We start from the raw sequence: 26228 nt of genomic DNA, 5'->3' as shown, positions 1-26228 counted from the left end.
GACCCAGAGGAGGAGAATCAAGAATCATAGGCTTAAGATTAGTGGGGAAAGATTCAATAGAAATCTTGGCACCTTTTCACACAGGTGGGTATGTGGCATGAGATGCCAAAGGAGGTAGTTGAGGCAGATCTATCGCAACATTTAAGACATTTGGAACATGAACAGGACAGGTTTAGAAGGGTATGGGTCAAACACGGGCAAGTAGGACTAGTGCAGATGGGGCAGCTTGGTCAGCATGGGCAAGTTGGGCAGAACGGCCTGTCTCCATGCTGTATGACTCATGACTATGACACTGTACTTGTCTAATCTCAAATATATCTATACATGTAAGTACTCACATATCCCTGATCTGCCTATCTATGCGGGTTTGTAGGTTTATTGGACTCTGTGAAATTACCCCTAGTTTGTAGGGAGTGGGTGTGAAAGTGAGATAACATAGAACTTGTGTGAATGGGTGATTGATGGCCAGTGTGGACTCAGTGGGCTGAAGGGCCTGTATCCATGCTGTATATCTAATGAAACTAAGCTTTGTGTTGCAAGGCTGTATCAGAGGTGCTGCCTGTACGGAGTTTGTACATTCTCCCTGTGACCGCGTGGGTTTTCTCCGGGTGCTCTGGTTTCCTCCCACACTATAAAAACCTTCAGATTTTTAGGTTGAAAATAGACACAAATTGCTGGAAAGTCTAGGTGGGACAGGCAGCATCTCTGGAGAGAAGGAATGGGTGGAAAAAATCTCTCTCCAGAGATGCTGCCTGGCCCGATGAGTTACTCCAGCATTTTGTATTTATCTTCGGAGTAAACCAGCATCTGCAGTTCCTTCCTACAGGTTGTTAAGGTGATTGGCTTCTGTAATTTTGTAAATAGTCCCTGGTGTGCAGGATAGTGCTAGTTGATGGGGGCTTGGTGGGCTGAAGGGCCTGTTTCTGCACTGTGTCTCTAAAGTCTGAAGCCACTTACATCAGGCTGACACTAGGTGGTGCAGTGCCTCTTCCAAGGCCCAGCGATGGACTGTGATGATGGCTTGATCCAGGGCGACTGCCTGGCTTGGTTATTGGGCCAATGCTGCCCTCTGCTGTCCTCTGTGTGAATCACAAGCTCGAATATCATCATGGCCCCCTTTCCCCATTAGATGTTAGAGACAAACCATAGAAACATTCCCTCCGGCCCAACCTACAAAACCTGTACCTTTTGGGTGTGGGAGGAAACTGGAGCACCCGGAGAAAACCCAATGCGGTCACAGGGAGAACGTGCAAACTCCGTACTGACAGCACCCGTAGTCAGGATCGAACCTGGACCTCTGGCGCAGTGAGGCAGCAACTCTACCGCTGCGCCAATGTTGCCAGTTTCCCCGACTCACAACAGGAATGTCCCAAAGATAGACACAAAGTGGAATTACTCAACTGGTCAGGCAGCGTCTCTGGAGGAAATGAATGGGTGGCGTTTTGGGTCCTTAGGCGTTGCTTGGATACCTCTCAGCTCCTCAGTAGAAGATAATTCCTTCTCTGTGAACCTAGACACTGACTTTATTGCAAGGAGATATCCAGCACAAATAAGCATCATCTCAGCCACATACACAGATACAAAGCACACACTGTGATACGGATAACCTGTTTTTATTCAGGACTTTTCAGAACCTCAGGGTTTCTGAAAGTATTTTACAGCCAGTAAGATGATTTGCTTGCTGTAGTGGACAGTTGTGGTGGGAGAGGGGAGGATGGTGAAGGAGGCGGTGTGGGGGGAAGCAAGTAGGTCTGGCTGTGGCTGTGGTCCTCTGTCTCTTCCTTTCATTCTGCAAGGTTGATGTAGTCGCTGCAAGTAACCAAGAACCACAGGTGGCACGGTGGCGCAGCGGGTAGAGCTGCTGCCTCGCAGCGCTAGAGGCCCGGGTTCGATCCTGACTACAGGTGCTGTCCATGCAGAGTTTGCACGTTCTCCCTGTGACTCCGGGTGTTCCAATTTCCTCCCCCATTTCAAAGACGTGCGGGTTTGTAGGTTAATTACCCCTAGTGTGCAGGGAGTGAAAGTGGGATAACATAGAACTAGTATAGGAGTGGTCAATGTCGACTCAGTGGGCCGAAGGGCCTGTTTACATCTGTATCTCTAAAGGAAACCCTCCCAGGGACCACAATCGAGACGAGGATGGAATACAGATGTATTGGGAGGATGGGCAGAGGAAATGGTGAGGGGCGAGGTGGGGGAAGGTGTTACATAGGTGGTATACGTTATCCTACATGGAGACGCTGGCTGATGGTTTAAACCTCAGCTTAGTTTCCGCGGCCTTCACTCACGCCAGGCTCATCCATCTGGGCAGCAGGTAAGAGCTGTCCCGCACTGCACCACAGACCCGATTTAGATCCCGAACCTCAGGTGCTGTCTGTATGGAGTTTGCATGCTCTCCCTGCAACTGCGTAGGTTTCCTCCGGGAGCTCTGGTTTCTTCCCACATCCCAAAGATGTGCAGGTTTGTAGGTTAATTGGCCCTCTGTAAATTGCCTCTAGTGTGTAGGGAGTGGACGAGTGATCGATGGTCTGCATGGGCTCGATGGGCCGAGGGGCCTGTTTCCATGCTGTATTGTTCAATCAACCTTTCTTCCATTGTTGGCAAGGGTTGTCCTCAAACGTGAAGCTCCCCAGGTGCTGCCTGACTGCAGACTATTTGGAAAGACTTTCTCTCTGTTCCTGTAAGTGGGGCATCATTTGCTGAAACGTGTGCAGTTAAATCTATTAGTGCAGTTCAACCAGTGCTGACTGGAGGACAGGAATATTCAGTGCACTTTGCAAAACAAATTGAATGCTGGTTCGTTTGAGAGTGTGGGGGTTGCAGTGTGGCGCGGTGCCCTGCCACAGAGCGGCCTCTCCCTGTATCTGGCACTCCAGCTCCATCACACCCTCGTGTACAGCAAGCCCCGCAGATGGGTCACGTGGCACTTTGTTATTCTCACCAGCGTCAGAAACTGCTGCCTCAAGCTGGTCATCTGCACCAGAAACACAACATGGACACACATCAGCAACAGGCAGAGAGACCTCCCGCATGGAGGGATATGGATCACGTACAGGCAGAGGAGATCAGGTTTACTTGGTACAGGCTTGGCATAGACATTGTGGGCCGAATGGCCTGCTCCTGCTCCTGCACCTGTACTGTCCTGTTCTATAGTCTGTGGGTTTTTTAACTGAGCAGCTCCACCAGGCTGGAAGTTCAGTGACCGTGAGACTGGTCAAGGAGTGTAAACTCATCCTCGATGACAGGAGGGAATGAGATCCACACCAGACTTCCTTCAGGAGAATATCCTGGGACCACTCACACTACTTCCATCCTTACCTCACACTTTGGGTCTTTCCATCTCTGGCCTTGGACCAACTATCTGACAATAAAGCCACCCACATCTGTGTCCACCCATCACTTGCCAGGCTATGTCCTGCCCTCACCTCTCTTCCGGCTTCCGGACTACGGATGCTGTCTGTGAGGAGTTTGCACGTTCTCCCTGTGACGCCATGGGTTTTTACCGGGTGCTCCGGTTTCCTCCCACACTCCAAAGACGTACAGATTTGCAGGTTAATTGGCTTCAGTAAAAATTGTAAATTGTAAATTGTCCCTAGTGTGCAGGAATGCGCTAGTGTGTGGGAATAACTGGTCGGCACAGACTCGGTGGGCTGAAGAGCTGTTTCCACTCTGTATCTGTAAAACTAAAACTGAAAACAAAAAACTCTCTAATCCCCCATCCCCAACACAATCAGTCTGGGGAAGGGTCCCAATCTGAATCGTCACCTGTCTCCGGAGATGCTGCCTGACCCGCTGAGTTACTCCAGCACTTGGTGCCTTTCTCTGGCAGAAAGCCTATTGATTCTGCCTGGTCCTAGGTCACCAACATTATCCACCTGCTGACAGCTCTCCAGCGCCACAGGGTAAGAGCATCCGATTCATTACAATTAGTTTAGTTTAGAGATACAGCATGGAAACTGGTCCTTCAGCCCACTGAGTCCATGCTGACCCGTACACTAGCTCTACCCTACACACTAGAGACCAAAGCCAATTAACCTGCAAACCTGTATGTCTTTAGAGTGTGCGAGGAAACTGAAGCACCCGGGGAAAACCCAAGTGGTCACGGGGAGAACGTACAGACTCCACACAGACAGCATCGGTGGTAAGGATTGAACCCGGGTGCCTGGCGCTGCAAGGAAGCAACTCTACTGCTGCGCCACCATGCCATGCGGTAAAGAACAGCAGCGATAGATACAAAGCAGCTTGAACAGTGCACAAAACAAACCAGGTCTAGAGGGGGAAGCAGAGCGTACAACGGCTGCTACCTCTCCTTGCAGGGTGGAGGTCAGCTCCGGTTTCACCACAGAGGCAGGCTGGTGCTGAGTCATGCTCTGTTTAAACGGGGCAGCCTGGAGCTTGATTTTCTGTAAGAAAAGAAACAGAATGTGAACCAGTGGACAGGAGATGCACTGGGTGAGTGTTCTACACACAGAGTGCTGGCGGCCTGGGACACTCTGCCAGGGATGGTGGTGGAGGCAGGTATAGGTCATAAGCTCATGGTAGGTAGGTGCAGAATTAGGTTATTCGGCCCATCAAGTCTACTCCGCCATTCAATCATGGCTGATCCATCTCTCCCTCCTAACCCCATTCTCCTGCCTTCTCCCCATAACCCCTGACGCCCGTACTAATCAAGAATGGTGCAGTTAGAACACGGAACATAGAAAAGTACAGCATAGGAACAGGCCCTTCAGCCCTCAATGTCTGTGACATATATCCCCCATATCCATATGCCATTTAAGGACTGTTTTGGATGGGTTCATGGATATACATGGCATGGATGGCCCATTCACACTAGCTCCATGTTATCCCACGTTCTCATCCACTCCCTGCACGCTCAAGGCCATTTACAGAGACTGATTAATCTACAACCCCGCACGTCCTTGGGACGTGGGAGGAAATGGGAGCACCCGGTGGAAACCCACGCGGTCAGAGGGACAACCTGCAAACTCCACACAGATGTGGTGGAGATTTCCAGCTCTGTGTTTGGAACGACGACATATTTTGAACAAATTATGAACATTTTGCATGGGTGCCACTTTGCTTGTTATTTTCCTCCATTAGATGCCTAATTCACTTGTTCCCAGAAGAGGTAAAGAGGTGATATGTAAGAGAGAGGGTCGACACTAAATGCTGGAGTAACTCAGCGGGACAGGCAGCATCACTGGAGAGAAGGAATGGGTGACGTTTCGGGTCGAGACCCTTCGTCTTCAGAAATAAGAGAGAGTTCCTCATCTTGGGACCAGCCACGGTCAGCTTCAGATTCAAGCTGCTGAGTTTTTAGTTTTTAGTTTTAGTTTTAGAGATATAGCGTGGAAACAGGCCCTTCGACCCACTGAGTCCATGCTGACCAGTGATCACCCATGCCATCGTTCTATCCTGCACATTTGGGACAATTTACAGAGGCTAATTAACCTACAAACCGGCACGTCTTTGGAGTGTGGGAGGAAACCGGAGCATCCGGAAAAACCCCATGGCGTCACAGGGAGAACGTGCAAACTCCGTACAGACAGCATACGCGGGCTTGTCAGCCTGAAGAAGGGTTTCGACCCGAAACGTCACCTATTCCTTTTCCCCTTTGCTGCCTGACCCGCTGAGTTACTCCAGCACTTTGTGTCTGTCTTCACCCCAACACTGTTTTAACCTGGTGCATTCTGCAGTAGTGGTTTCTGCAATATCCAAGCACCTTCACTGGCAAGAGAAGCTGAGAGTCTCCTTCACCTCCTCCACACCTCCACTTCTTACCTCAAAGGCACAGACACATTCACTCATCGCCCTCGAACATTTCCCCAGCTCGAGGGCTTTCTCTTCAATTTCCTCCACTATTCTCTAAAACAACAGAGAAAAAGTGATTCAGAATGACTTTAACCTGAATAAACAATTTTGCATTATTATACCAGGAATCAAACAGATTTTTCGTGAATGGAAGCGGCTTCTAACCGACTCGTCGATGCCAAACACAATTCCCTTCTGAACTAGTCCTGTTGCCCAAGCCTAGTCCAGATTCCTCAGCATATCCTATCCATGTACCCGTCCAAATGCCCTTTGAATGATGTTGTTACACCTGCCTCAACCGGTTTGTGTGGCAGCTGGTTCCATACACCCACCACCCTCTTACAGAGAGTGGTTGATAATCTCAAACTCACTGCCAGAGGTGGTGGTGGAATCAGATACAATCACTGCCTTGAAGAGATATTTGGGAGAGGGACATAAATCGGTAAGGCAGAGAAAGGTGCAGACCTAATGTAGAACTTTATCTGTGTTGCTGACTCTATGACTCCATGACCAAGTACTGTGGCCACATTTGCTGATGATACAAATAAAGATGAGTCAGCAAGTTGTGAGGGGAACACAGAAACATGGGTAGGTCAAAGGAGTGAACAAGAGGTTGGGAGAAGCCTTATAATGTGAGGTGATCAACCTTGGAAGTAACATTGAAGATTCAAATGTTAATGGAGGAATCTGGGCATCCCAGTGCAAGACATTCTAGCAATTAGCATGGGGATACATCAGGTAGGAATGGAACATTGGTCTATACTGCATGAAATATAGAGTGCAAAGTATGGCAGTTTTGATGTATGATTACAGGAGCCTGGTGTTTCTACACCGTTTTGGTCTCGATATTTATGGAAGGGACTTGCAATGAAGGCTGTGCAGAGAAGGTTCACGAGGCTAATCCCTGGAATGTTGAGCATGGAAGAATAAGAATTGACTACACCATTCATAGAGGAATTGACAGAGATTAGACTGAGAGCATGGTTCCCCTGGTGGAGGTGTCTAGAATTAGGCTGCAATGTTTCACCGACTTCAGGCTGAGATGAGGAGGAGTTTCTCCTTTTGGTGGGTCATCAGGTTTTTGGAATTCTCTCCCCTAGACAGTTGGGGAAATTGAGTCATATTCAAGATAGAGATTGGTGGGCAATTGCACTTCAATTGAGGCAAAGGGTGTGGAGAGCGAACTAGAATGTGGTGTTGGAGGCAAGACTGGATCAGACATGACCTTACTGAATGGATCAGCAGACTCGAGGGGTTGACTGGCCTAATCCTGCTCCCATTGCCTATATCTATATTCATATGAATCCAGTGGACTGTATGGAGAAAATGATGGTGCATGCAAGTGGTACAGGCCTGGCAGCACATGGAAAATGCCAACTGATACTGAGAGAAGGCTTCTGCCTCTATATCCGTTAATGGTCTCTACCCAAGACGTCACCTATCCCTTTCTCCCGAGATGCTGCCTGACTCGCTGAGTTACTCCAGCATTTTGTGTCTATCTTTGCTCTCAATCCATATATTCGTCATCTCGTGTGTTCGGGGGTATTTATTTTCTCCAGGTTTATCTGCAATAACCGTGATGGATCTTGAACAACGCGCAGGTGTTTCCTCACCAACTGCAGGCAGCCGCTGGCGAGAAACCCTCTCACCTTCTGGTGCCCGAGGTTCCTGATGACCACCAGCTCGCTCTCACATTGTACGGTGTGAATCCATTCCTGGAACCTGTGGGTCTGCATTACCCAGGCGCGGAGTGGGCAGTAACAGAGCTGGTACGATTCAAGGCAGTTTGCAAAGCTGGTCAATAACTTTAACCTGAAATCCAGAAGATTGTTAGAATTAACGTGGTTGGGGGCTCAGTGCAGGTGGGGTGGTGGTGGGGGGGGGGGGGGGGGGGACACAGTAAGCAGGGGATTACAGTCAGGGCAGGTTTGGGACAGTACGGTGGGCAGTGGTAGAGTTGCTGCCTTTACAGCACCAGGGACCCGGGTTCAATCTTGACTATGGGTGCTGTCTGTACGGAGTTTGTACATTCTTCTCGTGACCTGCGTGGGTTTTCTCCGAGTGCTCCGGTTTCCTCCCACACTCCAAAGACATACAGGTTTGTAGGCTAATTGGCTTTGGTAAATCGTCCCTAGTGTGTGGGATGGAACTAGTGGACGGGTGATCATTGGTCAGCACAGGCTTGATGGGCCGAAGGGCCTGTTTCCACACTGTGCCTCCAAAACTAAAGGTGGTGGTGGAGGTGGTGGGGGGAAAGGTGAAAGGGTGACAGGGTGACAGGGAGCAGTCATGGGACAATCGGGACAGGGTCAGAAGGGGATTTAGAAAAGGCACAGAGGAATTGCCTCCTTGTCCCTCCAATTTTATGGAGGCAAAGACTTCAGTGAGGCCCCCAAAGCCCACATTACTGCTACTTCCTGTGTCTCCCTTGGAGTTGCCAATTGTAGATACAAGCAGCTGCAGATGCTGATAAATACCCAAATGAACACAAAGTGCTGGAGTAACACAGATGTGAAGTATTTGAGAGTACCTGGACGCAAAGCCAAAAGGCAGCGAGTTCTAGCTGTTAATGAGGAATAAAGTTAGCATTCTTGCTCAAAACTGTGCCCTGTAATTATTATGAGGATATTTATAGGCAACGACGTATACTGTATGTACAGGCGAATATTCTCTTGCGTAAGTTTGGTGTGTGTACAGATGTGGTGAAGATGTCGCTGTTTAGAGCATACAGCACACCACTCTACACTGCGCACCTATGGTCGAACTATGGAAAGTCAAGTTTGCAGAGACTAAAGGTGGCCTATAATGATGCATGAGAACACTGCTAAGGAAACCTAGATGGTGTAGTGCTAGTAACATGTTTGTGGCTGCAGGAGTCAGTACTTAAGAAACTATCCTAAGAAATCATATGTATAAATTCATTTGCAGGATAAATGACTCTAAAAATGTAATTATCGTGGCCTTGTCAAACATAAGGTTTAGCGTATTGTTGTGGAGACACTGGTATTGTTGTCTTGTTGCAGAACACTGATCTTTCTTTTTTATTCTGGATTTTAAATTATGTATTGTGTTTTTTTAATATATGATTTATGATGTTTTTATAAGTATACTATGATTTTATATGTATTTTGTGGTGTTTTTCTACGCAATGTATTTTTATGTAATGTTGTCCCTTGTCTGGACCTTGAGTCTGAAATAAAAATTATTATTATTATTATTATTATTAATATTATTATTATTATTATTCGTCCCTGATTGCCCCCGAAGTGATGAACCATTGAAAGTCAATTTGTGGGTCTGGAGGCAGAGGGCGAGGATGGTCAATTTATTTCCCTGAAGGGCACAAGGAGACCAGATTGGACACAACATGTTGATGTTATATCTTGCACTACTGTTGTATCCATTATCCTTTATTTATTCACTGTGGACAGTTTGATTGTAATCATGCATAGTCTTTTCTCTGACTGGATGGACCCAAACAAAAGTTCTTCACTATGCCTTGGTACATGTGGCAATAATAAGCTAAACTAAAATCCCCTTCTCTGGAGAACATGAATAGATGATGTTTTGCATTGGGCCCCTTCTTCAATCTGAGAAGGATCCTGACTCGAAACATCACCCATCCATGTTCTCCAGAGATGCTGCCTGACCCGCTGAATTACTGCAGCATGTTTTGTCTCTTTTTTTGATAAACCAGCATGTATAGTTTCTTGTGCAACAAAAGCTTTTCACTGTACCTCGGTGCACGTGACAATTAACTGAACTGAACTTGTATCTCAGGACATCAGATAATATATTTTGAGGCCGTCTGACAATGAATAAGTACTGCAGCAAAATGTGAATTTGATCTGGAACAAAGAAGACATTTTTCCTCTATTTGGTTCGGGTTACCTGACCTGAGAAGACGTGTTGGAATCCTCACCTTTCCTCGGTGTATGTTTTCATGGTGTGAAGCTTGCTGTGCAGGAGTTGAATCCTCTGCTTGTCTCTGGATGTGACTATGTTGTCCAACCTCATGCTCTTCTGCGGACTGTCACCCCCTGTAGGGTGGGGAAGCCTCTCGGTGCCTTTGTTGAATGCGCAGGTTTGGCCAGTCCCCTGGTCTCTCTCTGCTGCACCACACTGGCCCGCGAGTCTCCACAAGCTGTCATCTACCAGGTTGATCTCTTGATGCAGATTCTATAAAGAGAGGTGGTGACAAAGAGTTACTGCTGTTGCACCTTCACCACCTGGTCAGCAGGCGCTAGACTGACTAAATGATACTCCACGCCAATGGTGACACAACGAAACACTCACCGCTCGATTCCATCTGGTCTTGGTTGCTCAGTTTATTATCTCCATTCACCCGCTACAAATACTTGCATACACTCAACTAATAAATATTCTTAGATAGGCACAAAAAAGCTGGAGTAACTCAGCAGTCAGAACAGCATTTCTGGAGAAAAGGAATAGGCGGCGTTTCGGGTCGGGACCATTCATCAGACTGAGAGCAATGAAACCTCATCTTGCAAAGTTCAGTTGACTATCCCTGCCGCCCACATAGTCTTTTGGGAGGGAGAATTCAGGATATTCACTGTCCTTTGTCTGAAGAAATGCTTCTCTATTTTGTCGTCTTTTCAATCAACCCCCTGAGCTATCACCACCTCCCCCCCCCCATGCCAGCCCACTGTTCCCAAGTCTCTTTCCTTTCCCCCCCACTTGGTTCCACCTTCATTGTTGGTGATCATTCAAAGTCCAGTATGGCTGCCCTCCTGGTGGGTTGAAGTGAACACCTATGCGTGACATCTTTTAATGTGGGGAGCTTAGTTTAATTCAGGTAACTTTATTGTCATGTGTAATGATGTACATTGAAATAGCTTTTGTTGCGCGCCAACCAGTCCGCGGAAAGACAATACATGCTTACAATAGAGATGTCCACAGTGTACAGATACATGACAAAGGAAACATAGAATGTGTACAAGGCCAATTCCAATAGAGACTGATTGCAGATAGTCTAAGGATCTCCAATGAGGTAGATAGGAGCTCAGGACTGCTCTCTAGTTGTTGGTTGGATGGTTCTGTTGCCTGATAATAGCTGGGAAGAAACTGTCCCTGAATCTGGAGGTGTGCGGTTTCACACTTGTGTACCTCTTGCCTAAGGGGAGAAGAGGGGTTTGACCGGGGTGAGACTGGTCCTTGATTAAGCTGCTGGCCTTGCCGAGGCAGCCTGTAGTGGAGATGGAGTCAACGGAAGGGAAGAACCTGCCTATCACTCACCAACAAAAGATGCACAGAAAATGCTGGAGTAACTCAGCGGGACAGGCAGCATCTCTGGAGAGGAGTGGGTGATGTTTCGGGTCGACACCATTCTCCAGACCCTTCTTCTCGACACAAAACGCCACCCATTCCTTCTCTCCAGAGATGCTGCCTGTCCCCCTTGAGTTACTCCAGCACTTTGTGTCTGTCTTCAGTGTAAATCAGCGTCTGCAGTTCCTTCCCCTCACACTGGGCCCCTATCCCCACCGTTCCCATCTACCCACCATCCTTCCCTTATCTGAATCCACTAATCAGCTTCTCCTATCAGATTCCACAATCCCCTCCCAGCCTCTGTCGCTATCTCCTTTCCTCCCTCCCCCACCTCTCTCCATCTGCCAGCTAACCTCTCCTCACCTGGATGCACCAATCCACCCCCCACACCCGCCCCTCACCTCTTTATACTGGCCATCTCTGCTCTACACTACCTGTCCTAACGGAGGGTCTCAACCAGGAATGCCCACCATCCCTTTACCTCCATAGATGCCGTCTGACCTACTGTTCTGCCAGCAACATGCTTTAGGATTCTAAATCTCAAACTTCCCTGCTTTGCCAAGTCCGTTTTCGGGCTACCAGGATAAAATGAGGATACGTGAATCCCGTTACTAACCCTTAATTTCTTCCTGTACATGGGGTGGTGACATTGTTGACTGTCGGATGTGCACAAGTTCGATTCCAGCAGCATCACCTTCTCCACAATCGAGGACAGTGTTCGGGAAGACTTTCTCCCTGCATCAGAGTAACTATAAAACAATTAGAATCAGCAAAGCAACATCCCAAAACCTTCAGCGTCGCCACAGAATTCCCATTCATGCCTGCACTTTTTAAATAGGGGAACACAATGAAAGTGATCCACACTTTTAAGATGTAGGAGATGTCAAGGAGTTAGGTTTGAAACCATTGGGGTGGATTATCATAGTCATGGAGCACAAAACAGGCCCATCGGCCCGACTTGCCCATGCCCCATCTACGCTAGAACGTGCAAATTCCATACACACAGCACCCATTGTCAGGATCGAACCCGGGTCTCTGGTGCTCTACTGCTCAACTCTACTCTACTGCTGCGCCACAGTAAGCAATGAAGCACTTTTGAAGTGGAATGCGTGGCCAATTTGCTGAGACATGGGAAGCCTCACAAACCACAATTGCAATTAAAACACAAAGTTCACCGATCTGGTTAAATTTAAGACTGCGCAAATCATGTACAAAGCAAGAAATAATTTACTTCCAGGAAATATACAAAAACTGTTTATGGAAAGACAGGGTGGGTATAATTTGAGAGGGGAACATAATTTAAAAAAAAACTCAATGTCAGAACAACTCTTAAAAGTATGTGCAGAGCAATCTGTGGGGTGAATTTGTGGAATGGTCTGGAACAGGAGATAAAACTTAGCACAAACATAATTCAGTTTAAAAAGATGTACAAAAACACTTGTTTAAGAGGATATTGGGATGAGGATAGATGATTGTGAGTGGGATATTTGTTATACTGATTGTATTGGGAAGGGTGATTATAGGGTGATGGGTTGTATATATGACTAAGATACTGTATAGTATATGAGGGGTTTTTCTTTTCTTTTTTTCTCTCTTTTTTTGTATGGCTTTGTAAATATTTGATTAGTGTATAAATGTAAATAATTTGGTGTACATATAGCTGCTGGTGTACATATGGTGTACATATAGCTGCTAAATGTGTATAAGATAATTACAAGCAGTTGAATAAGCTTTGGCTTCTTCCTGCTCCTTTTCGGACACATACGATTTCATTTATTTATAGATATTGTTTATGACACTTTATAAATATTCTTGTTTTGTTTTTTGTATGCTGTTTCACACTTGCTTTTTATTCTTTTATTCTGTTCGAAATAAAGAATTAAATAAATACAAATAAAAACTTGTGCTATAACTCCAGGATAAACGCTCAACTATGAAAACCAAACCCTAAACCAAAGTATTATCTAATTTAATACAAAAAAATGACTCCATATGTGACAAAAAACAAAAAAAAACAGCTACCTACATATTAATTCTCTTTAAAAAACGAATCCTGTAGATGCAAGTATATCATTGGGGTTATCAAGGGAGCACCTCCCTTCATTGGTGTTTCATTGAGCTAGACCCACGACACCTCGGAGAGCAACAGTTGGTTTTGGAGTGGCAGAGAAACCCCCCCTCAATACCTCCTCTCACCACCTATGCTACCAGTATCTACTAAATAAAGGAAGCTGCATTCAATTAGCTCACTCTAACAGATGATAAACACATCTGTTCCACTCATCCTAGCCCATCATGAATCTTGTAACACCACAAATATCACCCTTGCATAAGACCGGGTACACTTATGCAGGCTACAATGACAAAGAAATACACAAACTGCATGTTATACGTTTCATTTCTGCCCCCAACTGACACTATTTCTCCTCCACCAAATCCATCTACTGCCTCGCTCTGCTGCCTCTGGCATTTGCTTTACAGCCTGACGCAAACTCTGTCCGCAAATTCCTAGCTCTCCAAATAGCGACGTGGTTGATCTCGCTAAGAAACCTCGACAACCCATCTCTACCGGATGTACTCTTGCCCTCCTTCCCCGCTGCTTAACTCCTGCAGCCAACTCTACATATCTAAGCCTTTTCCATTCATAAGCCTCATCCACTAAGTTCTCCCAATCACATTCCATTCTATAAAATACGCTATCCGCTGACTAACTGACCTTAACACAGAGGAAGGGTCTCGTCCCAAAACGTCACCTATTCCTTCGCTCCATAGATGCTGCCTCACCTGCTGAGTTTCTCCAGCATTTTTGTCTACCTTTGATTTTTCCAGCATCTGCAGTTGTTTCTTAAACATAACACTCTATCAGGCCTCAAACTTCAGTTTCAGGAATAGTGATGGAGAAATTATCGTTTATTGAGATTTCTGATGTATTTCAGCTGGTCGTCTTCAAGTTAGGGTTGATGGGGTTTTACACATCCAACCCTGTTTTAATATTTCATCCCAACAATTATATCATCGGCCAGTGTCGCACCCTCTGGGAAGCTTTTGGTTTTATAGATACAGCGCAGAAACAGGCCCTTCAGCCCACCGAGTCCATGCCGACCAGTGATCACCACACAAACACAAGGGATAATTTACAATTTTACCAGTCAATTAACCTACCAACCTGCATGTCTTTGGAGTGTGGGAGGAAACTGGAGCACCCGGGGCAAACCCACGAGGTTACGGGGAGAAGGTACAAACTCCATACAGGCAGCACCTGTAGTCAGGATGGAACCCGGGTCTCTGGCGCTGTAAGGCAGCAACTCTACCGCAGTGCCACCGTGCCACTGTAACTTCACAAAGAGAAGATGAGAAAGATTGAAGGGACCTGAGGGGAGTGTCACCTCCAAGATTGCTGAGGAACGTGAGCTGAAAGAGCAAAGTGAGACTTGAGAAAGAATATTGACCGGGAGTAGATAAGCTGGAACTCCGGCAACGTACACCTCCTGGGTGGATGGTTTAGAAATAAGGTGTAATCCACCTCAAAGTGAGAAGAAGCAACATTCTGATTCATGGGGTCATCCATTGATCTCACTCTTGAATACATTCAACAACATCCCAAAGACGTGCAGGTTTGTAGGTTAATTGGCTTCTCTTAATTGTCCCTAGTGTGTAGGATAGAACTAGTGTATGTGTGATCACTGGTGAACTAAACTAAACTAAACTAAACTAAACTAAATTGTGCCACCATCGTCCTCTACAACTTTTTGAAGTTTATTGGGTTGGGGTATGGAGGCGTTTATAGACGGGCAAATAAAAGTGGCAATGAATGCGCTGTGCGCTGTGCACTGTGCACAGTTATAGTGGAATGAGAGGTACAGCTGGTAGAGGCAATGTCTTGTAGCACCAAATACCTGTGTTCACACCTGACCTCCGGTGCTGGCTTGGTGGAGTTTGCATGTTTTCCATGTGATTGTGCATGTTTTCTCCAGGTGATCCGGTTTTGTCCCACATCCCAAAGATGTGCAGTTCAATAAGCTAAGTGGCCATTACAAATTACTTGGAGTGTTTAAGGTGAGTGGTAGAACCAGTGCGGCATTGATGGGAATGTGGGGAGAATAAGAAAATTGGATTCATGTGGGATTGATGGCCAGCATGGACTCGGTGGGCTGAAAGGCCCGTTTCTGTGCTATTTCCCTCTATGATTCCATGATACATGGACTTGATGAGCCAAGAGGCCTATTTCTGTGTTGCACCATGAATAATCCTGGGGTTAAACCTCACCCCTGCTTAAGATCGATCGATTTAAGATTGAGATGAATGGATTTTTAGATACCAGGGATAATGTAGTTTGCGTGTGAGATCAGCCAGGTTCTTCCAAAAAGCAGAGTAGGCTCAGAAAGCTGACAGGCCTCTTATTTATGTGTAGAAAGGAATTGCAGATGCTGGTATATACCAAAGATAGACATAAAGTGCTGATGTAATTCAGCAGGTCAGGCAGCATCTCTGGAGACAAAGGATGGGTGATGTTGAGGGCTTCTTCAGACTATCTATCAGAGTTATTGATCTACTCTTATTTATGTTTACGTTACAGAGGGGGGCCATTCTGGCATTTGCTGCTATCAGCGGATGTCCACACTTACACATTCGTGGAGTGTTCACTGACCCGCTCCCACTAACTGTAACATCCCACACAATACTAATCTGCATTAGTTTCAAGTTGTGAATCGCTATATTTATCAATGATTCTCTTGCAAACCATGGCCACAGTTTCAATACTCACAGGCTCACTTCAGACGTCACAGCAATGATCCCAGGTTTACACGTCTGGTAACAAAAAGAACAGTTTATTTAAAATGTGTAGGAAGGAACTGCCGATAGACACAAAGCGCTGGAGTAAAGGGCCGGTCACACTTTCATGACCTTTTTTACTCGTTGACATTTTTCATCATGCTTGAAAAATGCCCCGACCTACTTGATGCCACGAGTACCTACGACTAGCATCACGGCCTGCTACGACCATGCTGCGAATACAAGTCACGGGCAAACTCGGCAGAGGTCGCGAATTAGGTCATGAAAGTGGGACAGGCCCATTACTCAGTGCATCAGGCAGCATCTCTGGAGAAAAAGGACTGGTGACGTTTCGGGCTGGGACTGCAGATGCTGGTTTATACCGAAGATAGACTCAAAACGCTGAATGCAGACCAGTCTGAAGAAGGGTTCCGACCTGAAATGTCACCTATTCCTTTTCTCCAGAGATACTGCCTGACCCGCTGAGTTACTCCAGCATTTTGTGTCTAATTTCATTCAAAATGGCGTTTTATTATTTATCATTCATCGAGAATCATTCATCATTCAACCAACTACCCAATTTTCTTTTCCCTCTATGCTTTTGGGTCACGGCACGGTGGCGCAGCGGTAGGGTTGTTGCCTTACAGCGCCAGGGACCCGGGTTCGGTCCTGACTACGAGTGCTGTCTGTACAGAGTTTGTGCATTCTCCCTGTGACCGCATGGGTTTTCTCCTGGTGCTCCGGTTTCCTCCCACAGTTCAAAGACGTACAAGTTTGTAGGTTAATCGACTTCAGAAAAATTGTAATTTGTCCCCAAGGTGTGTCGGATAGTGTTAGTGTGTGGTGATCGTTGGTCAGTGGGGGCTCGGTGGGCTCAAGCTTAATCATCCTGGGCAAATGTTCCAACTATGGAACCCCGGCTGCTCTGCTTGCTGGGGACATAATGCTCATCTGCAAAACCCTTGACCCAGTTGAAAATAAAATCAGCTACCGTCTGTGAGAGGAGCAGGTCACATAGAGGCTGAGAGTCACGTCACCCACTGCTAGCAGCACCGTTCATGCATAAACATCTCAAAGCACTTAGTGTCCAAAGAAAAATAATGCTCATGTTAGGTTTGTGTTTAAACTTTGTTAGATCTCTTTCTGTTTACAATGCCCGATGTCAGAGGGTGGTGAATCTGTGGAATTATTTGCCACAGAAGGCTGTAGTGGCAAAGTCAGTGGATATTTTTAAGGCAGAGATAGAAAGATTCTTGATTCGTATGGATGTCAGAGGCTATGGGGAGAAGGCAGGAGAATGGGGTGAGGAGGGAGGGATAGATCAGACACGATTAAATGGTGGAGTGAACGTTATTGGGCCGAATGGCCTAAATCTGCTCCTATTCCTTATGACGTTATGTCTCCACTTCTCCCAGATTCCACATCAGAGCAGTGAATTCCTCTCTGTTGTTGGAATATTGATTACTAATTCTGTAAAATTGGCAGTATTCATAAGCAAACTTGTTACTCCTAACATCATAGGGCGGGAGAGGCAGGAGGGTGAGGGGTGATCTTATAGAGGTGTACAAAATCGTGAGTGGAATAGATCGGGTAGTCGCACAAGAGTCTTTTGACCAGAGTAGGGGAATCGAGAACCAGAGGATATATGTTGAAGGTGAGGGGGAAAAGATTTAATGGGAACCTGAGGGGTCAAGTTTTTACACAAAGGATGGTGGATATATGGAACGAGCTGCCGGAGGAGGTAGTTGTGGTAGGTTCTATCACCACATTGAAGGAACATTTGTACAGGTGCACGGATAGGGCAGGTTTAGAGGAATACGGGTAGGTGGGAATAGTGTAGATGGGATTTGTTGGTCAGCATTGGGCTGAAAGGCCTGTTTCCATGCTGTATGATTCTATGATTAAAATCAGCCCATGATATTTGGGAATTTGCTAGAGGCTTTTCTATTTATACACAATAGCACTTTATGGAAACGTTATAGGAAACTTATGCAGAGAAATACAGATTTGGCTGCAGCCTATACATAACACAACAAAGCAAACTCCCTCCAACTCAAAACAGGCTGCATCAATCCTTTACAATTTTGTATTAATGACAGGATGAGACGAGCTGAAGTTACTGGGCTGGCTGGCAATTGGAGCCAATCTCTTTCACTAACTTCCTTCTGTTCTCCGCTAGTTTGGCCTCCATGCAATTAACGCGGTGACTCTCCGCTGATCTCTGCAGCGTCCCAACATCTTCGTCTGGATAACTCGTGATGGCATCGTGCCAACCGAGCTGGGAAACTTAACTCCGGGGAATTCATTTAATTTAAGGTGCACAGGAGGATGAGGAATGATCTTATAGAGGTGCATAAAATCAAGAGAGGAATCGATCGGGTAAATGCACAGACTTTTCCCCAGAATAGGGGAATCAAGAACTAGAAGGCATACTGTAGGATTAAGGTAGACAAAAAAAGCTGGAGAAACTCAGCGGGCGAGGCAGCATCTATGGAGCGAAGGAATGGGCGACGTTTTGGATCGACCCGAAACGTCGCCTATTCCTTCGCTCCATAGATGCTGCCTCACCCGCTGAGTTTCTCCAGCTTTTTTGTCTATCTTCGATTTTTCCAGCATCTGCAGTTCTTTCTTAAACATACCGTAGGTTTAAAGTGAGGGATGGGGGGGGGGGGGGGAGGGAGGTTTAATAGGCATCTGAGGAGTAACGTTTTTTACACAAAGGGTGGTGGGTATGGAACGAGCTGCCGGGGGAGATAGTTGAGGCACGTACTATCACAAGTACATCTAAGAAATATTGGACAAGTACATGGATAGGATGGCTTTACAGGGATATGGGCCAAGTGTGGGCAGGTGGGACTAGTGTAGATGAGCACATTGGTCAGTATGGGCCAGATGGGCCGAAGGGCCTGTTTCCATGCTGTATGACTCTATGACTCTCGATAACACTGTCCACAGCTCTCAGGTTATGGATTAGAAGGGGGAAGAATAGCTGGAAACAACATCTGATCAAAGACCTACCTTGAAGAGCCAACGGCACAAACCAAAACTCTCGAGGACATCGAAGTAGGTGAGGAGGCTGATGACTGAGAGCACAGTGAAGATGATGGCAGACCCACAGAGGTCAGCTACAGTTCCAAATAGAGTCCGGAACACCAGCAGGTCCATGGTGAGGTAAAGCATGGGGCAGTCACAAAGAGGCCAGGTGGCCACACGAGCTGAGAGCGAGGAAGTCACTCTGACGAGAAAAGTATACAGTTGAAATCTCTCAACTATCCTTTACTGAACAATGCTCTTATCCCTTGTCTGAAGAAGGGTCTCAACCCGAAACGTCACCTGGTCCTTTCCTCCAGAGATGCTGCCTGACCAGCTGAGTTATTCCAGCATTTTGTGTCTGCCTTCCCTCTATCTTTAGTTGAGTCTTCCTCTCAACAACACTGTACCTTGCCAGTTCCTCCTTGCTCCTCAGTGTCTCTCTCTCTCTCTCTCACACTCTGCAGTTTCCCAGTTCAATTCTCACTCTATCTCCTGCTTCAATGATTATGTTTCTGCTGTATTTGTTCTGCCTCTCACCCCACCCTTTCCCTTGAATTTCGTTTCTCCTCAACTTAAAATTCTTGATCACTGTCTCTGCCCATCAAGTCCCCTGCTTCTTTCCACTGGCTTCTCCCTCTCTCTGCCTCCCTGTGCTCCTGGCTTTAATCTCTCTATACCCCTAGGATTCTCTCCGCTGTTTCTCCAACTGCTGCTCTCTATTCCAGCGTTGAACTGTATCGGTACAACTCTCAGTTAGGTGATTAAGTTACTTTGCTCCCTCCCTCTCGGGGAGTTTCACTGACGAGTCACTGGAACCTTCCCCTTGGCTTCACATCGATCAGTTACTATCCCACCCTGCCACACGTTGAACAGGGGAGTTATTGCTTTACTTCAGTGGCTCATCTTGAAAGACCGGTTATCAAAAATGTGGATGCCAGAAACAAAGGGAGGCAGATCGGAGACATTCCCGCCCTCTGAATGCAATGAAACCTGCTGGCCAATCTAAAACTGGCATGAACATAATTCAAACTCCTGATTCATTGGTAGTTTCTGAAGTTGGTTTACAAAACTTTATTGAAATTGGGATTTGTAAACAGAAGCAGAAAATCCCAAATCCTTCTGTTTATCTACGCCCATATTGCTTGCACATCCTGTTGTTGGAGTGTACCTTTCTCCCTCGTTACTGTTAGGCTCCCCAAAACACTCCCTAGTTCCGCTTGCAACCACCCTATTAGTCAGACTCCCATTCTGCTGATAACATTCCAGAAAAATACAAAAGTCCGAGGTGGGGTTGAACATCTTATTGGTCTTTGTGTATCCTAAAGGGCCTGTCCCACTTGGCCGTCATTCGCACCTCATTTACACGTCGTATGTAAAATAGGTCGATGCGTCGTGACACGTGAGGTGCGCGTGGGTGACGCACGCATTGCGCATGGTGAGGTGTGGAATCGCATGCGGTGGCGAGCGGTATTGCGCGGCGCTCCAGGATTTCGTAGTGTAACGAAATCCTCGCGGGCTATCTGCGCGACGTATCGCTTACGCCGCTGACGCATTGGCTACGCCCGCTGTATCGCGTGACGTCACCGTGCGTCAACGTCCGTAAACACGCGACGCCATGCGCCGCCCATACGCAGCGGCCCGCTTTTTACGAGTCATGTAACCTCTAACCTCATCCACACAGACCTCTTCCTGGGTTTCTTGCTAGCCTTTCTTGTTGTACTCCTGCCTGGCTGATCTGTAAGTATGAGGGCTGCTGCTAACAGAAGTCTCTGTTGTTGCTGTAGCAATAAAATCTGTAGTTCTTCCATGATGGTCATGATGCAGAATAAGGAAGCAGGGTATTCTAATGACGTCACTCGCACCAGACGGCTGTGCTGACACATGATGAAGCGCGTTGACGCGTGATTTGCGCGTGACATCGCGCGTCACGACGTGTCGACCTATTTTATATTTGACGCGCAAATGACGGCCAAGTGGGACAGGCCCTTAATTCTCTGCCTTTACAGAGCTCGACGCACCTGGATTTTTGGGTGTTTCTCTTTTCTCCCTGGCCTGTCCATTAGGTTGTTTTCCCTGAACCTGATCACCTTTCATCTGATGGAAAGTTATCAACCTGAAACATTGAACTGCTCCTCTCTTCACAGATGCCACCTAACCTGCAGAGTGCTTTCTGTAGTTTACAAAAAAGCACACACAAAGTGCTGGAGTCAGGTTCAGAGGTTCAAAGTTCTCCAAAGAGGTAAATGGGAGGTCAGGACCGCAATCTAGCTCTTGAAAGGACAGTTCGGTCGCTTGATACCAGCTGGGAAGTAACTGTCCCTGAATTTTGGACACAAGCAATAAGAGATAATAGACCAAAACTGACATTTTATGCAGTGGTAATTGTTAAGGAGTTACTTTGAGAAAAAGACGAGCTGAAAAATCATCATGTTTCAAGAGGGGTAGACAAAAGTGCTGGAGAAACTCAGTGGGTGAGGCAACATCTATGGAGCGAAGAAAATAGGCAACGTTTCGGGTCGAGACCTGAAACGTTGCCTATTTCCTTCGCCCCATAGATGCTACCTCACCCGCTGAGTTTCTCCAGCATTTTTGTCTACCCTCGATTTTCCAGCATCTGTAGTTCCTTCTTAAACGTTTCAAGCGGGGATTACAGGGCATGTTCACGGTCTTCAGGGGTAAGGTTGTTTCTACTCAGGTCACTTGGCATGCTACCTTCATACCATTTGCAAAGCTGCCTTCGCAGCTCCAAATCCAAAGAACCAGATCAGGCGCAATGGGCCAAATTGCCTTTCAATACAGCGATTCAAACCAAAGGTTGCCGCAGTGATAAAGTGTAACTCACCCTGATCTCTTCACACTTAACCCAGTCTCCATCTTCGCACAAACCCTTCAGCAGTCTCAGCCTGTGCGATTGTATTGATGTGAACGCAAATAAACTTTACTCTCTATTCATGCTTTGTATTTCCAGTAATGCCACTAGAATAGGGAAGAGAAGATGTTGAAGAGATTCTTTGAATTCCTTTGCTTGTGAACAGTGAGTAATGGTGGTGGCATTGGTACATTATTGTCATGTCTGCTGGTGTTGGTCATACAAAGTAGATGATCTTTTTATGAGCTTCAAACATTCCTTGGTTACAAAGGCCCTCTCACTTTACTCTCACATCAACGTGTACAACGTGTCTCTCTCTGCACCAATGCTGCATCTCCACTCTGTTAGATTAAACCTATTGCAGATAATATATGAAAATGTGGGTTCGAATGTTGAAATTCAAGTGCTAGTTTTGATCAACAGGCACAAAGGTGCAATAAGTGTGGACCATTTCGGAAAGAATACAATATTTTTTTGTGTAAAAATAGGACCTTTCACTAGTTCACTAGGTTTCTTGCAAGGATGTAAATCGCTCACACCCTACAGTAGGGACACAATATATAGCAAAAATGCTGTATCATAACATACAGTATTATTCTTAAAAAAACGCGCATTGAGGGGACAGGACCCAACGGGTCCCCCTTGGTCTAGTTTTTCTTAAAATTGTTTTCAGAAAGACAAAATACCTTAAAAGTAATTTTTCTATTCCACATTCGTCGCCAGCAGCAACAAAATTCAGTGAGTGGCACACCCAATTGGCGAGACTCGTTATTTAGCCTTGCCTCTCTCTCGTGAGGTTTCTCAATCCTTGGGACAAGTATAAAAGTCTAGCTAAAAGTTGGAAAGGACCTTCAATCTCACCAGGCAGCTGACAAAACACATTGAACGTCATAAACCAGAATACAAACTAACTGGGGTGCTTAAAAATGTTTTGGAAAGTGTAAATTAATTCTGTCTTCAAGTGAAAAAAAAAAACTATAAATTTACAGCGAGGGGATTGTGGAAGGAAAATTAGCACACAATTTTCTACAAATCCACAAAAAAATCCAGGTCCCAGATATGAGGAGGAGAATTTAAGCTTCTGGAAGCAGGAGAAAAAATTGTGAAATAAGGATACCAAAGAATTTGGTGCAAGGAAATTGATGGAACAGAACACATGATGAATATTTAAGGGGCTGTTGTTATTTTTAAAGTTTGCTAAATTTCTCCAAAAATAATTTTAGTTCTAATATAAAATGTACTTGGACAGTAGAAGTTTTGATTAAAGGAGAATGGTTTCGGCAAAATACATCACTATTCGGGCAGCTTATTCATTTACTGCTCTTTGCGACAAGGCAACAAATTATGATGGATGTAGGTCATAGAGTCGTGCAACATGGAAGCAGACCATTCGGCCCAACTTGTCCTTGCTGCCCTATCTGAGCGTCCCATTCGGCCACGTTTGGTACATATCCGTCTAAACCTTCCCCATCCATGTACTGTCTTGTAACTGCTGGCTATGTGGTTAGTGAAGTTTAAGAGGAAAATAAAACCTCAAAACATACATTTTAAAAAAGGCCTCGGGGAGAATAAAGGCCAAAAATAAAAATATAAAATAAATCTCTAGCTTGAGGGTTGAGCTTAGATGCAACACAAAGACTTGGCCAGCCTACAAAACAAACAAACCTGGTGCACAGTTTCAAGTCCAATGTTAACTGGAAAATGGGAAATCTACGTATGCTATTCCCTCTCCAAAGATGTTGAGTTGCCATTTTCAAAGGTTGCAAAGGTCTTTTATTGTCACATGTACCAATTAAGGTACAGTGATGTGAATTACCATACAGCCATACAGGGGAAAAAAAGCAACACGCCACACAATTACATAAACGTTAACGTATACGTCCACCACAGCGGATTCCCCCCATTCCTCACTGTGATGGAAGGCAATAAAGTCTAATCTTCTTCCTCTTTATTCTCCCGCGGTTGGGTCACTTGAACCATCCATCGGGGTGATCGAACTTCCCACAGCCGACGGTCGAAGCCCCCGCGGCCTGAAAATCGGTCTCCAGCAAAGGCCGCCAACTCCCCGATGTTAGGCCGCAGTGTGGACGGAGATACGATGCAGGAAACAAATTGCATCTCATTCGAGGTAAGAGCTTAGAAAAAGTTTCCCCCAACCACCCCCTCCAACATAAAAACAAGCTAAAGAACACATACAATTAAACACAAAGGAAAGAAAGGACAGACTGTTGGCGAGGCAGCCATGGCTGGCGCCACCCGGTGGTTAATTTTACCTTTTACATAAAAAACACTTGAACCATAATATTATTTAGGTGTCATCTGGGCTCACTCATACTCAAATTAAACTCTAGATTCATGACTCACTCTAGAACACGGGCACTAAAATATAAACTAATGTTGTAATGCAAATCTGAGAGTATTTCTAGAAGTGCCATCCCTAAGATGGACAAATATTCCAAGCATAGTTTTCAACCAGCCAACATCAACAGGTTTGTGTCACCACCGTTGCTTTTCTGTGAAACTGTGCTGTTATATTGTCTACATAGTAGTGGGTACATTGCAATTCTTTAGTTTAGTTTAGAAATGGATTCAGCCCACGAAATCCACGGCAACCATCACCCGCTCACACCAGTTCCACATTATCCCACTTTCTCATCCACTCCCTGCAAATTAGTAGCAATCTAGACGTCAATGAACCTACAAATTGGTGCGTCGTTAAGATACCCAGAGCTTTAGCGGCTCTGAACCGGCCCTGCTGAGTGCCCCCACCCCCCCATGGACTGTCTCCCTCGGATGGTCACGTCGCACAGACACATCTGCACTTTAGTCTGTTTGAACTGTTTTGACTATTTTACTGTTGTAATGTTCTTTTTACAAACCATGTTCTCAGGGTATCTAAATCTAAATTTTATTAGTTATTTAAGTTATGACATCGGATGGAAGCTGCATACCAAATCTCGTTGCGCTTATGTGCAATGACAATAAAAGATATTATTATTATACGGGAGGAATCAGAAGCACCCAGAGAAAACCATGTGGTCACAGGGAGAATGTGCAAACTTCACGCAGACAGCAGCAGAAGAATCAAACAAGTCTCTGGTGCTGTGAGGCAGCAGGTCCACCAGCTGTGCTACTCTTCACCTAGAGACTATCGTTTTGAATGATTTAGTTTATTTTATTGTCATGTGTGGAAATGTTTTTTGTTGCATGCTAACCAGACAGCGGAAAGACTATACATGGTTACAATGAGCCATCATCCACAGTGTAAAGATACAGGATTTAGTGCATGATAAAGTCCAGTAAAGATAGTTCGAGTGTCTTCAATGAGGTAGATAGTAGCACAGGACCGACTCTCTCGTTGGTAGGATAGTTCAGTTGCCTGATACGAGCTGGGAAGAAAGAACCTCTGAATCTGGAGGTATTAGTTTTCACACTTCAGTACCTCTTGCCTTATGGGAGAGGGACTGGAGTGAGACTCATCTTTGATTATGCTGGCAGCCTTTTCAAGGCAATGTGAAGTTTTCATAGAGTCGAGAAAGGTCTCGACCCAAAATGTCGCCAATTCCTTTTCTCCAGAGATGCTGTCTGACCCGTTGAGTTACTCCAGATTTGTTTGTCTATCAATGGAAGGGAGGTTGGTTTCTGTGATGGTCTGGGCCGTGTTCCCAATTCTCTGTAATTTCTTGCGGAGGAGAGGGATGTCAAAAAAGGGAGGCAGGAGATGTCAAAAAAACATGATTTTACTATTTTATTATTGCATCCAATTCAATTTGCATCCTGGATCTTGTCCGATCACTTTTACCTGATAATAGTAAATAAACCGCATCCACCAACAAAAGCACTTTTATTTCAAAACGTCATTACATTTGACAAACTACACAAGAATCTCTTCCTGAATTTTTTGAGCAACTACACAACCCCAGTAAACAGCAGTAAAATTAAACTTGTGTGGATAAAATAGAAAGCATTGAAAAGGAAAATGTCAACATTTAAAGTGAGAGCACCAGAGTAAAGAGAACAACAAGCCAGGAAATGATCTGGGATCCTAAATTAAACACAAAGTGGTCAGATGGATTAAGAAGGAATGAGGGTCAGCTGAAGTATGCTCTTAGGCCAATGGACTAAATAGTTCTCATGCTTGACATTTATATATCAGTCTAGGGAGTGTCTGGGTGAGATGATTCAGGTGGTGGAACAGCAGGTTGTTCACACCACCATCTTTACAAAGCCCAGATCCTCAAGATTACCTCTTTTCTATAAAATCTCTTTTGTAAGTTTCAATAAACCAAGTTCTCATAAACTTCACAAACTCTAACCAAGTTGGAATATTATACACATAGATCTACACCCCCACCCACCCCCAGCAATTTAAAGGTTTATTTAATTACTTTGCATGTTTTTTTTGTCAAAAACATAGGTTATTTATAAAGCACAATGTACTCTACAGCCGTGTGTT

At 45.6% G+C, this 26228-nt stretch overlaps 1 protein-coding gene across 2 annotated transcripts; it reads right to left on the bottom strand.

The window, feature by feature from the left end:
• Positions 1-1580: 1580 nt before the first annotated feature.
• Positions 1581-19794, bottom strand: LOC129712432 (uncharacterized). Of its 2 annotated transcripts, XM_055660856.1 has the most exons (9): positions 19204-19794; positions 18889-19105; positions 15863-15906; positions 11714-11846; positions 9734-9990; positions 7461-7623; positions 5782-5865; positions 4305-4403; positions 1581-2974 (listed from the first exon to the last, which is right to left on the bottom strand). In XM_055660856.1, the coding sequence occupies exons 2-9, from the start codon at positions 19048-19050 to the stop codon at positions 2882-2884; spliced, it is 1035 nt and encodes a 344-aa protein (XP_055516831.1). In that variant the 5' UTR covers positions 19051-19105; positions 19204-19794; the 3' UTR covers positions 1581-2881. The 2 variants fall into 2 exon arrangements, with proteins under 2 accessions (XP_055516831.1, XP_055516830.1); XM_055660855.1 differs by having other exon boundaries at positions 1582-2974; positions 18889-19793.
• Positions 19795-26228: the final 6434 nt, after the last annotated feature.

The sequence above is a fragment of the Leucoraja erinacea genome, chromosome 32 (genome assembly GCF_028641065.1).
Source record: "Leucoraja erinacea ecotype New England chromosome 32, Leri_hhj_1, whole genome shotgun sequence".
Lineage (NCBI taxonomy): Eukaryota > Metazoa > Chordata > Chondrichthyes > Rajiformes > Rajidae > Leucoraja > Leucoraja erinaceus.
Note: the sequence above shows the minus strand (reverse complement) of the source record. Positions and strands in the feature narration are given on the sequence as shown.